Source organism: Lathyrus oleraceus, chromosome 4 (assembly GCF_024323335.1).
Source record: "Lathyrus oleraceus cultivar Zhongwan6 chromosome 4, CAAS_Psat_ZW6_1.0, whole genome shotgun sequence".
Taxonomy (NCBI): domain Eukaryota; kingdom Viridiplantae; phylum Streptophyta; class Magnoliopsida; order Fabales; family Fabaceae; genus Lathyrus; species Lathyrus oleraceus.
In genome coordinates this window covers 194,683,289-194,698,294 of record NC_066582.1, presented here as the reverse complement: position 1 = coordinate 194,698,294, position 15,006 = coordinate 194,683,289, and the positions used below count along the sequence as shown (strand labels likewise).

The following is a 15,006-nucleotide window of genomic DNA, read 5'->3' as shown; positions in this document are numbered from 1 at the left end:
CGACGGGTATGATAAAAACCTGTAAAAATGGATATGGACATGAGCTCGGGTAATTACCCATAAAAATAAGCGGGTACGGGTGCGGGTATGGGCACATTGGTACTCACCCCCGCCTCATACCCGCACACTATATATTTATATATTTTTATATATATTTATATATTTTATTTTATATTATTATATTAAAATGTGTCTATCAATTATAAAACGTATATCAATGTTAAATCATTACGTATTTAATATAAATGTTCGTTTATTTCAACAATAAATTGTTTGAAAACTTTTTAATATTTTTAAAAAACTTAAAGTTATATGATATTTTATAATTGATCTATTTATATTTAATAGAAATGCGGGTCACGAATATGGATATAAGTACTTACATATCCATAGGACACAGAGATAGATGTTAACTTTGGCATCAAAACAGATAAAAGTGGGGCACAAGAATTTTTTCAAATCAGAATATAGAAATAGGCATTATAGTATCTACTCATACTCAAACTATGCTACTTGATTCCATCCTAAAGCAAAATGAACAAGAAAGTTCTTTTACATTGAATCCATCGAAAAAGAAAACACCAGGGGCCACAAGACTAAATTATCAATGAAATTAAACAATCTTTATATAAATAAATAAGTACAAAACCCAAAATATTCTCATTTATCAAAGAATAAAACTCTTAATAAAATTTTTATTCTATTCCTCCTATCAGTGAGAACAAAAACAGCTGAAGCTCTAGTTGATTAGAGAGAAATTTTTATAGCACGTTGATTTGTTAGTGGTAAATATATCTTCATTTGTTTTTAAATTAAAAAACATGATGTTTGACTCTCTTTGACCTTTTTTAGATCAATGTTTTTTACTATTAATTTTGTGTTTCATTGTTTTTTATGTTTGTTTGTTAGTAGATCATGGCTATGGTTCTAGATGCAGTTATTGGAAAAGTAGTGGATGAACTTTTGAGTTCAGTAGTTGAAATGAAGAACAGAGCTTTGAAGTTCAAATCAACTCTAGAAAGATTAGAAAAAACTCTCCAATCATTAGCACCGTTGATCAATCAAATAGATGAACTCAACAAGAAACTAGATCGACCAGCTAAAGAAACAGAAAGACTAATCAAGCAAATGAAAGACGGAAAAGAACTCGTCCTCAAATGTTGTGATCAAGACAAAATCCAGTGGTGGAACTGTTGTTACAAAAAGGCAGAATATCAAGAACAGCTTGAAGAGTTGGATGGTGAGATTAGAAGATTTTTTGAGCTTGATTTGAGAGCTCAAGATGCGAGGAATGGGTTGGAAGCACTTTTGGAGATTAAGGAGTTTCGTGCTGAGTTTAGAAGTGTTGGTTTGAGGAATGAGAGAATTGAATTAAGAGGTGTTTGTTTGCCTCCTCAACCACCTGGTTTTACTGTTGGGTTGGATGGGCCTTTGAATGAGTTGAAGAAGAGGTTGTTGAATGATGAGGTTAGTGTTTCTGTTGTTACGGTTACTGGTTCCGGTGGATCGGGGAAATCTACGTTGGCGAAAAGGTTTTGTTGGGATGAACAAGTAAAAGGTATGTTTATGTTAGTGAATTTTAGTTCTCTTTGTCAAGTTATATGTTAGTAACTTGTAAAGTTAAATTAGGTTTGGTAAAAATAGTTGATAGCTGGTAGCTGATAAGTTAATTTGAGTATTTACATAAGCATAGTTCAACTGATAAATATCGATATTGTTAGTTGAATATTTTGTCTCGGATTTAAGTCTAGGATCTCGCAGTTGTATGTGTCTAACCGCGTGTGATTTGATATCTTAGATACTTTGAACTTTGAGTTTGCGACTTGTATAACCCTAATCGCGCATGATTTTTTGGTTAGGTAAATTCAAGGATAATATCTTGTTCATTACATTTGCAAAAACACCAAAGCTGAATGCCATAGTGCAGAAACTGTTTCAACACACTGGCTATCAAGTTCCCGATTTTCAAAGCGATGAAGATATGTTTAACCAATTGGAACAATTGATGAAACAAATTGTGAAAAATGGCCCGATATTGTTGGTCTTGGACGATGTTTGGTTAGGATCGGAATCACTTGTTGACAATTTTGTGTTTGAGATTCCAAATTACAAGATTTTAGTGACATCAAGATTTGCAATTGGAAGATTTGGACATCCATTTGTCTTGAAACCACTTTCGGAAGCAAATGCTATAAACCTGTTTAAACATTCAGCTTCCTTAACCAAGAGCAACTCAGATATTCCTGATGATGTTGTGAAAGAGGTGATTTCTAATTTTCCATTGTCTTGTTAAACTACAAAACTAGATTTTTTCTATCATTCTTATAATATAAGTCATTTTATACACAAAACATGTTGCAGATAGTAAGAGGTTGTAGCGGTTCTCCCTTAGCGCTTCGAGTGAGTGGAAGATCGTTAAGTAATGAACCACAGATAGTTTGGCTTAACAGGGCTAGGGAATTATCAGCTGGTGGTACGATTCTCGATTCTAACACCGACATACTTTCGTGTCTCCAAAAGAGCTTAGATGTTTTGGATCCAAAATCCATGGAGTGTTTTCGGGACTTAGGCTTATTCCCTGAAGATCAGAGGATCCCTGTCGCTGCCCTTGTTGATATGTGGGCAGAACTAAGGAATGATGATGATGCAACTGCAATGGAGAGAATCTATAAACTGGTTAACCTCAACTTAGCTGATATTATTGTCACAAGGTATGTTTCTTAAATAATGTCTCATTGTCGAAACTCGAAGATTAGACTCGTAACAGATCTTTCTTTTGGCCATTTATTAACAACTCGTTTGTGTTTCATTGATCAGGAAAGTGGCGAGTGGTACAATTGACTACAACTATCATTATGTTACACAACACGGCCTTCTTCGTGACCTAGCCATCCGTAATAATAGCCAAGAGCCCGAGGATAAGAGGAATAGACTCATAATTGACACAAGTGCAAATAATCTTCCCTCGTGGTGGACATCAGAGACTGAATATCACATTGCAGCTCACGTTTTATCTATATCAACTGGTTTGTTCATCTTTCTCTCTTAAATCTTAATGCACACTCCAAAAATTCGGGTCTGGTCTAACTCTACCTCATAAGTGTATACTCTTCCTCAGTGTCCGTCTGTCCGTTTTTTTTTTCAATCTAGTTTATAATTTGTCAAAAAAATGATGAATGTTACAAATTGATATAGTACTTTATAGTAATTCATTATTGAACCTTTTTGCAGATGAGGCATTCCCTTCGAAATGGTGTAACTTGCAACCAACTCAAGTTGAGGCTTTCGTGTTAAACCTTAGAGAAAAGAAGTGCATACTACCAATGTTCATGAAGAAAATGAACAAACTAAAAGTTTTAATAATAACAAACTATGACTTCTATCAAGCTGAATTAGAGAATTTCGAGCTTCTCGACCATCTATCAAGTCTCAAGCGAATCAGATTAGAGAAAGTCTTGATTCCTTTCCTCGGGAAAACAATAGTACAATTGAAGAATCTTCAGAAGTGTTCTTTCTTCATGTGCAATGTGAATGAAGCATTTAAGAATTGCACTATCCAAGATTCAGAAATTTTTCCAAATTTGGTGGAGATCAATTTCGATTACTGTGACATGGTGGAACTGCCAAATGTGATTTCTTACATTGTATCCCTAAAGAAGGTTAGTATTACAAATTGTCATAAGCTTAGTGCACTTCATGAAGGAATTGGAAAATTGGTTAATTTGGAATCACTAAGGTTAAGTTCATGCAGTGGTTTATTAAAGTTGCCAGATTCAATCACAAATATTCATAGGCTAAAGTTTCTAGACATCTCTGGATGCATAAGCCTTAGTCATTTACCTGATAATGTAGGTGAGTTGGAGAAACTAGAAAATCTGAATATGAGAGGTTGCTCAAGCATTAGTGAATTGCCATCATCAGTTATGGATCTTGAGGGATTAAAGCATGTGGTGTGTGATGAAGAAACTGCTGAAAAATGGGAACCTTTTAGAGCCATTCTTAGTGATCTAAGGATAGAGGTTGTTCAAGAAGATTTCAATTTAGATTTTCTTTACAATCAGTAGTGATGATATTTGGAAATTGACAGAGAAATAAAGAATCAAATGAGAAGGTATTATGGATTTCTTTACATTTTTGGAGTGATTGAGTATAAAGAATTATTGTTGCAAAATAGTATGAGAAATATTCATTACATTGAGTTTCTAAGCTTTATGTTGAAGACAGTGAACAATAATCAAAAACAAAGAAACTGAAGTGATGTTTCTTTGATTTGAACTAAAATAGTTATGGGAATTGAAACCCAGAGACTTGGCAATTAAAATGGAATTCTCAGCTGCTGAGATAGGTTAAATGTGTTGTTGTATTTTTGCTTTATTTAAAATTATATAATTTTTCAATTTAATTTTTGGATTATTTTATGTTTGAAGAATGTTTTAGAAATAAATTTATTCTATACATAAATTAGATCAAATGCATGATATTTGGATTAGTTTCATTGAGATAATCTGAATGGATAATTGTGCGAGAATATTCAATTGCAAGAGTGCATGTTCAAACAAACTTGTGACATCCCTTTTTTTTTATTTTTAATAGGTGAAATTTCAACTATAAGACTAAAAAAAATAGTTATGTCTAGTAATATCAATTCAATTATGTAAGACATCAATTGGAACATTCTCCAAGGTTTATCCATTTTATCTTCTCAAGTTTTTGAAGATATTTTGAAGATTAACTTGTCATTTGATAATACTCTTGTTGCTAAACTCATTTGAAAAAAAAAACTCATTTGAAAAAGGTCTGCAAATGATGGTTTATCTTTTAAAGATGTCTATAATTGTATCATCAGGGGTCATATTGAGCTTTCTTGGACAAAATTCATTTGGCATCCCTACATACCACATGCTACGTCATTAAAAAACTTGAAAACTAATGCATAATGTTATTGCAATAGAAAATAACATGATTCGAATGAGAATGCATATGGTTTCGAGGTGCTCTCTTTGTAATCATGATATGGAAGTTGTAGACCACTTATTTCTTAGATGTAGGTTCACTTTACCCTATGATCATTACAGATATATGCAATGTTTAATCCTTTCTCGTTCTAGATAATCCTGTCAAGTTTCCGAAAAGCAACATACACGTCTCTTTTTTAAGATAGAAATGATGTCCATGTATAGCGAGAGTAGTCATCCACAACTACAAGGGCATAGAGATTTTCGACAAAAATTTTGGTTTTGGATGATCCTGAAAGATCCATGTGCAAAAGTTGTAAGGGCCGATTTGTTGTAACAATATTTTTAAATTTAAAAGAGGTTTTTACTTGTTTCCCTTTTGGAATGCATCACATAATTGACTTTTTTCAAAGCGTGTGTTTGATAGGCTAATCATTAACCTTGTGAAAAAAAACTTGTTTAAGTGGTCCATGTGGATATTGGCTATTCTCATGTGCCATAGTTAAGATTTATTATCGTTACTAAGAAGGCAAACATCATTTCAAGGAATCTTATTTAGATTCACGATGTAGGTGGTTCCATCATTAGAGATGGTGAAAATGGTTTGATCATATTTAGATTTGATAACCCTACATCCAAAGAAATTAAAAGTTACATTGTTATCTTAGTCGCATAATTGGCGGATACTTAGGAAATTAAGCTTTATGACATCAACTAAGAGAAACTCTTCAATCATTGGATTGGGAAACTTATCAACAGTACCAATACCAATTATTCTCCCTTTATTGTTATCACCATAGGAGACAAAACCTCTTTTCATAGGAGATAAAGAGGAGAATGGTGTTTTGTCTCTGTTCATGTGCTTTAAATTGAGATACCACTTAGTTTTTTATACTGTAAAACACTCCTAAACAAAAACTCAGATCTTAACTTTAACTACCCGGATCATTTTGAGTCACTTAACGTTAGTTTGATAAATATTCACATTGGGTTTTCACGAGTATCGTATTGTAGAAATATGTAGTAGACATGTTTTTTATTTTGCATTCATGATGCTTTCCATAAAAATATGAGGGAGGATGACCATCTTTACATTCATGACTTTTTTTAATGAGACAGAAAAGAGAGATGTGGCCATTTTTATTGCAATAACAGCATTTAAGAGTTTTGTATTTAGGGGTTTTATGATCATGGCAAATTTTATTAAACTTAACATTATTAGCAAGTTCATAACCTAAGTCGACCTTATTGCACAAAGCTCTTTGATTTCCAAGAAGGGGATTCAAGTTATCTCTTCCTTTAGTGAATTTTTCAAGTGTTTTTGTAAATATTTATTTTTCGTTTTTCAAAATGTCACATTGATTTCACTTGTCAGATTCAACTAAAACTTCGTGAGAAGGGGAAAAGACTTGAGCTGAAACGCTTTGTCTTTCTCTAAGAGTTTCCACTTCTTTCATAAGGTTTTGATTTTAAATTTAAAGGAAGGAGATAATTTCTTTATAAATTGAGACAATTTGTGCCAACTTACTTGTTTGTTTATTTAACTTCTTGGAAATATGAAACAAGTCCTAATAATAAAGTGGGAACTTACCTCATTATCTTTGTGATCTGCCATGGGACATATATTGACTTCTTCGTCTGAGAAGTGTCATCCTAGGAAATATGCGTTTTCTTTTCTTCCTTCAGAGGTTTCTTCGAATTTTTCAAATTTTGTTTTTTCTTTTGATTTTGAGGTCAATTTGGTCTTATATGTCATTTCTTTCCATATTGGTCTTCTATTTTTTAGAGATTTTTTTTATATTTGTTTGATTATTTCTTTAAGTGTATCACTTGAGAAAAATTTCTGAGGGGATTATGTCTCTCATGATTCTTCCTTTTAGGATTTACGTTCCAAGGCAGTGAGGATCCAGTGTTAACATGTCCCTTAGGCGACAAGGATTCTTTTATGAGGAGCCATCATTTCAATAGCCTCATAGGCGGTAAGGATTCCTCTATGAGAATCCATCATTTCAATAACCTCGTGGGAGGTAAGTATTCCTCTATGAGGATCCAACATTTCAATAACCTCGTGGGCAACAAACTCCTCTATAAGGATCCAGTATTTCGTAATCTTGTGTACAACAAGGATTCCACTTTGAGGATCCAACATTTCAATAACCTTGTGGGCGAAAAGAATTCCTTTATGAAGATTCAGTATTTCAATTGCCTCCTGAGCAGAAAGGATTCCTCTATGAGGATTCATCATTTTGATAGCCTCGTGGGCGACAAGGATCCCACTATGAGGATCCAGTATTTCAATATCCTCGGCGGCGTCAAGGATTCTTCTATGAGGATCCAGTATTTTGATAGCCTCGTGGTTGGAAAAGATTCCTCTGTGTGGATCCAGCATTTCGACAGCCTCGTGTGTAACACCATGCTTTATTTAAATTATTTATTTAACTGGTTTTGTGATTTATTAAGTTATTTAAATGAATTAAATTGGTGATTTGGTATGTTTATGTGGTAGTTATGAGTTAGTATAAATAGAGTTAATTGTCTAGTTAGTTGAGTAGATAATTAAAATAATGAGGATTATTATTAAGTTAAATATGAAATAGAGAAAATATTAAGAGTTGGGGCGGGAATTATAAATAATAGAAATAAAGATCTAAGGAGGAGAAATCTAAAAGGAGTTGGGCCAAGGTAGAATTAATAAGAGATTATATTAGGTTTTTAGAATAAGAATGGATTAAGAGCCTAATATTTGTCAGTATGTAGAAAAGAGAAACTTGAGATAAAAGGCAAGGGTTTTGGGAAGAAGAAGTTAAAGCTTGAATAAATCATTGTTGCTTGCTGAAAATCCGAGGTAGGGGGGATTATTCTAAATATGGTGTTTATTGTATGGATGGGTAGGGGAAGTCCTTAATCGCCATTACGTTTTTCTCTTTTTTTATTCATTGTTGGATGTTTGATGAGATGAATGAAATTGGTATGATAATATGATATAATTTATGTAAATGTTATGATTTTCGTGCATTGACTTTAACACAAATTTCACGCGCCTCTGTTTGTGAATATCGATTAAGTATGTGTTCATATGAGTGATATGATTTTAATGAAAATACATGATTTTGTTGATGCTAATTTGTGATATATTATGAATTTGTTATTTTAATTATTGGATAATTCTTATGTGTCGAATTCTGAGATCAAGACTTTTTATAGAATCAAAACCGGAGGTCCGGAAGGCCTCCAATGGGGAAAATAGGTTATTAGGTTGTTTTTTGTGCCTGTAACCAGTTACACACTGAGTGTAGCCGGTTACCACTGTTTGCGGTGGAAAATTGGAGAATTGAAAATGGCATATTTGGAATTCCGCAACTTTGTTTTATGTGCGACTTGAAGTGTTGGAAAGTTAACACATAGTGTTATCTCATGGAGAAGCCTTAAAAGGCTGAATGTACACTTAAGGATGTTAATATACTGTTTTACTTAAGATGCAATGTTAGTGGTTGCATTTCTAGTTGATGAGTTGGGTTTTCTGTGTTGTTTTGTCTTGCGGTTCATGTTAACTGTTGTTGGGCATATTTTGGTGACTTTAATTAATTAAATGAATGGTTAAATTATGTTGTTGAGTTTTAATAATTGATTTAAAAATTATCCAGTTGTTTAATTAAATCGATTATGTTATTTCGTGTTGTTATGTGAATAATGAAAGATTATGTTTTATATGTATAATCATATTTTATATTGAAGTTAAAAGCATATTCGGAGTGAAGGAGGGTCGAATAACTCTTTGAAGTGCTAGACTTAATTCAAAGAGCTAGTTTGAGCCAGTTTTTGTAATTTTCCGATCGGATCCCATAAGGGCTCAAACTTCTCTTTTATTATATTAGGTTTTTCACTGCTACAGTAATCCTATTCTGAATTTTGAAGATACAATATTGCTTAGACAATTTCATGGAAAACTAAAGTTCACAAGGTTGATCTGCTGTAATCGGTTTTCGTCGATACTTTAAGGTTTCTTAATTTTTAATCAAATGTCTTTTCCCTTTCAATATTTTGTTCTATGTCTTGTATGCTTTATTCAAGTTGTATAGAATATGTGTTGATTAATTTTAATTGATATATGTTCCATAACCGCGTTTGCTTAATTCGCTTGTGCCTAACCCGTTTGCTTAATTCGGAATTTGTTTGCTTAATTCAGAAATTAGGAACACATATCATATATTAGTATCAATACGCTTGTTATTGTTATTTTAACTGAAAAGGGATTAGAATCCGCTTAGGGCATGAAAATTATAGTAACCAATAATAAGTTAGAAAACCAAAACAGTAGATCAACTTATTTCATAATCACTTTTTATAATCACACTTCATAATCACTTTTTATAATCACTTATTCTAAATCGAATCGAAATCCCCATATTTTGTTTTCTTATTTGGTTAATTTGTCAAGAGTCCTTGTGATACGATACTCGAGTGTCGCTTCCCTAGACTATCGTTCTTAGTTACTCGATTTTAACCCGTGTGCGACAGCGAATCAAATCGGCGCCCTTGTCGGGGACTCTTTGATAATATTAGCTGATTTTAGAATCCTAGATTAGAGTCTTGATATAACTTTGTTTTGTTTTGTTTTTTATTCGTTTGTTGATTTTCAGGGTTGTAATATAATGGTGTAACTATCCCAACAGCGTATTAGGTGACTCTGTAAGCTACTATTCTGAATCGCTCCAATTTTTTTCTAGAAAATCATAAAAAATTCAAGAAATAATACTCCCTTTGAAGAGACATCTAAGGGATCTTGACCCTCAAAATCACAAATCTCTTAGTTTTCTATTTTATTTGATTTGCTTTCTGTTTTTATATTCTCAAAAAAATCCAAAAAAAAATTGTAGATTCGTTATTTTATTTTATTTGATTTTTAGTCAAATTTTCATAATTTTTATATTTTATTTTAATTGTTTTTTTCATTAGATTTTATTAGTGATTTTATTAGTCTGATTTGATAGTGATTTGATTATGTGTTGATTTTACTCTAATTTTGATTTTATTATTGATTTTATGCCATATTTGATAGTGATTTTATTTGATTCTACATTGATTTAATTCTAATTTTAAATTTAATAATCATATCATGAATGATCAAAATAGAATCTTAAGAGAACTTGTTGCAGTTGATTCACTTTTTGCTGATTTCTCTTCTTTGTCTGATTTTGATGACACTTATACTTGTGGTGTTTGTATTGATACTCACTTATGTTTAATTTGTGCTGAAATTGAAGTTGTTTTGCATGTTGATATTTCTTATGAGTTTTCTACTGACAAAGTTGACGTTGCATATGTAAATGTAGTTCCTACTGCCAAAATTTTACCATCCACTGAGCAACCATCTACTTTAGAGCTAAAGACACTCTCTGTATTTTTAGAATGTAATGGAAATTTTCCTATAATAATTTCATTTAAATTTGAATCTAAATAGGAATAAAAGTTGTTACAAGTATTGAGGGAACATAAGAAGGCAGTTGAATGGACCTTGGTTGACATTCCTAGTATTAGCTCATTAATGTGTATGAATCAGGTCTTACTTGAAGATGAAGCAAAAGTAGTGACGCAACCCCAAAGGAGGTTTAACCCATTGATCTTGGATGTTGTGAAAAATGAGATCTATATTGTACCAGAGGATAAAAAGAAGACCACTTTCATTTTTCCATACGATACTTTCACCTATAGAAGAATTTTTTTTGACCCAAGAATAAAAAGTGAAGGCATTGATAAAAACTTCAAAGTCAATGGACATCGCCTTAAGCTACTCCATGAAAGCCCAATTGGAAGAAGATGTTGTAAAAGAGATCTCTTTGAGAAATGTTGTTTATGCGGTCATCTATCTGCCTTGATTCCTCGGGTGTGTTCTTTCCTATCTCTCTTCTCTCTTATTTTATACTTATGTTCTTTCATTGAGGATAATGTGTGTCTTAAGTGTGGGGGAGGAAATCATTTACTTATGTGTTTTCTTGTTTTTCATTTACTTACTTATTTTATTTTATTTTTAAAGTAACATATTTTTTCTGTGGTTTTCGAGTTGCAATTGTAAATATTTTCTTTGTTCTCTTGATTAAAGATTTGTGTTGTGATGTGATTGATTCTTTTTGTGCATTCTTAGTATGATATGTAGGACTAAACTCTAAATTGTACATAATTTGTGGTAGCTCAATTAACCTTGTGAGATTTTGAGCCTTTTAATGGATAACATTAAAAAATTCATCTCTTTTTTTCTTGTGTGTTTCATTCATGTCTGATAGTCTCTAGAACTTGAATTGACTCTCGTTGAAACTTTTTGTTTACTTATGCACATTGATATGATAAAGGCAACTTGCTTTTGTTTTGTTTATTTTTTTAGCCAGTAGCCAAAAAGTCAACCCTGAATAATATCATCCCTTGTTTGAAAACCTCATTGAGCATATTATCTCATTCTTTGTTTAAACTTATTACAAGGTTGAAAGTGAAAAACAATGTTATGACTCATTCAAAGGGTTGAAAGAGTCTTGCTGGAGTTGTGTGAGGTTGAATAATTGTGATATTTGAAAGAAAACAAGTTGGCAGAATAAAATAAAAAAAATTGAAAAATAAAAAAATTGAAAAAATATTAGGAAAAGAAAAGAAGGATGTCATTACATGTTCCTTCTGATCTGTAAAAGGAAAAAAAAAGAATAAAAAGATAAAAGAGAAGAAAAATAGCTGACAAGTTGTTGTTTGAAAGTTAACAAAATATTTTTAGTTCAACTTCCACAACTCTTTCAATTTTCTTTTGACGCTTTGAATTTTAGCCTAGTACCCCCTTAGGATTTGTCTCACCCGTACCCTGACCAAGTTACAACCGAGCAAAAGTCATTTTGATCTTTGTGTGCATGTAATTCAATTGTGGATGTTAGAGTCTTTTCAAGCTTATGGTAGTACTTTCTTTCACAATGTGCTTTGAGTGTAAATAGTTAACCTAAACACTTGAGAGTTGAGTGAATTGTATCTTGTGAGGATCTTACTGCTTTTGATGTACTCTTTGGTAATCTATTTTTCATATTTGTGTTGAATGTCACAAAAGAGTTATTACTAATTTCATTTTCTTGATGTTTAAACTTAAAATTTTGTTTGCACCTTGTATCTTGATAGCCTTTGGAATTACATGTTTTGTTTGTTCTTGTTTTTTCTGTTTTGAGTTTTGAATTTATAATTTTGCTCGGAGTGCAATAGTTCAAGTGTGGGAAAATTTGATCAGTGCATTTTGATGCACCTTCTTATGCTATTGTACTTAGGCAACTCTATAGTTTATTCTATTATTTTTACTATTTTAGTGTCTTTTATATTTAAGTTTATTTTTGGCTTTATTTTATTTTCGTACTTTACTTTCAACATAAATAGTTATTTGATACTTTGTCACTATGCAGATCATAACTTGAGCTATAGGAGCCGGATTAACATATTCTAATATGCGTTGGAAAACTAAGAGAATAAGTGACAAGTTTTATATTGAAGTCAAGAGCAGATTCGGAGTGAAGGAGGGTCGAATAATTCTTTGAAGTTCCAGACTTAATTAAAATAGTTAGTTTGGGCCAATTTTTGTAATTTTCGGGTCGGATCCCATAAGAGCCCAAACTTACATTTATTATATTAGGTCTTTCACTGCTACAGTAATCCTATAGTGATCTACTGTAATCGGTTTCGCTGATACTTTGAGGTTTCTTAATTTTCAATCAAATGTCTTTTCCCTTTCAATATTTTGTTGTATGTCTTGTATGCTTTATTCAAGTTCTATAGAGTATGTGTTGATTAATTTCAATTGATATATGTTCCATAATCGTGTTTGCTCAATTTGTGTGTGCTTAACATGTTTGCTTAATTCGGAATCTGTTTGCTTGATTCAAAAATTAGGAACACATATCATATATTAGTATCAATGTGTTTGTTGTTGCTACTGTAATTGAAAAGGGATTAGAATCCGCTTAGGGCATGAAAATTGTAGTAACCAATAATAACTTAGGAAACCAAAACAGTAGATCAGCTTATTTCATAATCACTTTTTGTAATCATATTTCATAATCACTTATTCTAAATCGAATCGAAATCACCATATTTTGTTTTCTTATTTGGTTAATTTGTCAAGAGTAATTGCGATACGATACTCGAATGTTGCTTCCCTAGACTACCGTTCTTAGTTACTCGTTTTTAACCTGTGTGCGACAGCGGATCAGTGGTTCTATGCTCCTTCTTGGGGTACAGACGAGTAGGTAAATGAGTAGTTGTTTAGAAGATGAAGGATGACGTTGAGTTTATTCTTCTTTTCTCGTTTTATGCAATATTTAGGTTATGTTGCTTTGATCTGTAGAACTTAGTGGGTGAATGTTATTTTTTATTGTTTTTTTATGTTGTTATTGGGAGTTAGGTATTATAACTCATCATGTTATGCATTATTTGATGTTAAAGGTATTTTGCCTTAACAAAGTTTTATGTTTAAAAAGATGAGTTATTGTGAGACTTAACTAATTGTTGAGTTGTTTACATCATTAATTCCACTGCGATGAGCTCATGTGAAGGCGGGCATGTGATGACAGGTGTTTATGTTATTATATGTTATATTTAATTCGTGTTACGGATCAGGTTTATGTTGTGTTTGTGTGACACCCTACGTGTATAGTTGTGTAAATTCGTATTATTATGTGTGGGGTTTTAGGATGTTATATAGTGGTGTCATAACAGGTCGTTCCATCCGGCCAGGTTGTGTAACTTTGTTTATTCCCTGGTACGCGATATGTGTGTGAAACACTGTCAGTGCTCGTTTGTTTTTCTAACTGCTTGCCAACAGGAGCGGGATTGAAACAAGTGGGGGAGAAGCTTCTAGTTCTCTGAAATGTTTCAGGTGTGAGGGTTGGTTTATCATGCCACTGATTTTAAGAGTGCAGGTTTTTGGACAAATCTGTGTTGTTTCCTGAACTCAAAGAGAGTGTGGTTTAGTGAATACTTCGTTGGTGTTCCTGAATTGTACTTTGATAATTTGTGGTAGATATTTTAGGATTGACTTGGTTTATTTGCCTCTAATCCAACTTGATGTTATTTTGGGAATGAATTGGTTGGAGTTCAACCATGTGCATATAAATTATTTTGATTAATCGATGAAGTTTCTTGAATTCGAAGAGAGTATAGAGTCGAGTTTCATGACCACGAGGCAGGTAGGGATGTCCTTGAGAGAGAGTGCCCAAGTGTTCATGGTGTTCATGTCCTTGAGATGGGGAAAAGAGAGAATTATTACGAATATACCTATTGTGTGTGAGTTTCTTGAAGTGTTCCCAGATGACGTTAGTTATTTTCCTCTGGAGCGTGAGGTGGAGTTTGCTATATACTTAATACCGGGTACTACTCTGGTGTCAATGGCTTCTTATAGAGCTTCAGATTTGAGTGAGATGAATAAAAAATTGGAAGAGTTTCTTGAGAAAAAGTTTGTTTGACCGAGTGTCTCGTTGTGGGGAGCGTCGGTGTTGTTAGTAAAGAAGCAAGATGGCATCATGATATTATACGTTGATTATCGACAACTGAATAAAGTTACCATTAAGAATACGTATCCACTTTCGAGAATTATCGATTTGATGGATCAATTGGTTGGTGTGTGTGTGTGTATTCAGTAAGATTGATTTGAGGTCAGGTTATCATTAGACTCGAGTGAAATCAGAAGACATTCCAAAGACTGTATTCATAACGAGATATGGTCACTATGAAGACTATGTGATGTTTTTTGGTGTATCTAATATTCCAGGTGTATTTATAGAATATATAAATAGGATTTTCCATCCTTATATAGATCAGTTTGTGGTTATGTTCATCAACAATATTTTGATATATTCTAAGTCTGATGAAAAGCATGCGGAGCATCTCAAAATCTTGTTGCAGATCTTGAAAGAAAAAAGTTGTATGCGAAGTTACCTAAGTGTGAATTATGGCTGAAAAAAGTGAGTTTCCTAGGTCATGTGATTTCTAGTGGTGGTATTATTTTTGATCCATCTATGTTTGATGGTGTGTTGCAATG

At 32.5% G+C, this 15,006-nt stretch overlaps 1 protein-coding gene across 3 annotated transcripts; it reads left to right on the top strand.

Annotated features, from left to right (window-relative positions):
- Positions 1-521: 521 nt before the first annotated feature.
- Positions 522-4,413, top strand: LOC127074486 (probable disease resistance protein At5g66900). 3 transcript variants are annotated; one of them, XM_051015816.1, is made up of 7 exons: positions 524-785; positions 913-1,558; positions 1,860-2,263; positions 2,362-2,711; positions 2,818-3,026; positions 3,232-3,659; positions 3,853-4,206. In XM_051015816.1, exons 2-7 carry the CDS (start codon positions 916-918, stop codon positions 3,868-3,870), a joined length of 2,052 nt encoding a protein of 683 aa, XP_050871773.1. In that variant the 5' UTR covers positions 524-785; positions 913-915; the 3' UTR covers positions 3,871-4,206. The 3 variants fall into 3 exon arrangements, with proteins under 3 accessions (XP_050871772.1, XP_050871771.1, XP_050871773.1); XM_051015815.1 differs by having other exon boundaries at positions 522-785; positions 910-1,558; positions 3,232-4,413; XM_051015814.1 differs by having other exon boundaries at positions 523-785; positions 3,232-4,413.
- The last annotated feature ends 10,593 nt before the right edge of the window (positions 4,414-15,006 follow it).

What these genes read in the sequence shown, in the direction of transcription:
- LOC127074486 (XM_051015815.1), top strand. Translation starts at nt 916, where the DNA reads ATGGCTATGGTTCTAGATGCAGTTATTGGAAAAGTAGTGGATGAACTT. An exon ending in CTGATGATGTTGTGAAAGAG is followed by an intron (nt 2,264 to 2,361) that starts GTGATTTCTAAT and finishes AACATGTTGCAG; the next exon opens with ATAGTAAGAGGTTGTAGCGG. An exon ending in CGTTTTATCTATATCAACTG is followed by an intron (nt 3,027 to 3,231) that starts GTTTGTTCATCT and finishes ACCTTTTTGCAG; the next exon opens with ATGAGGCATTCCCTTCGAAA.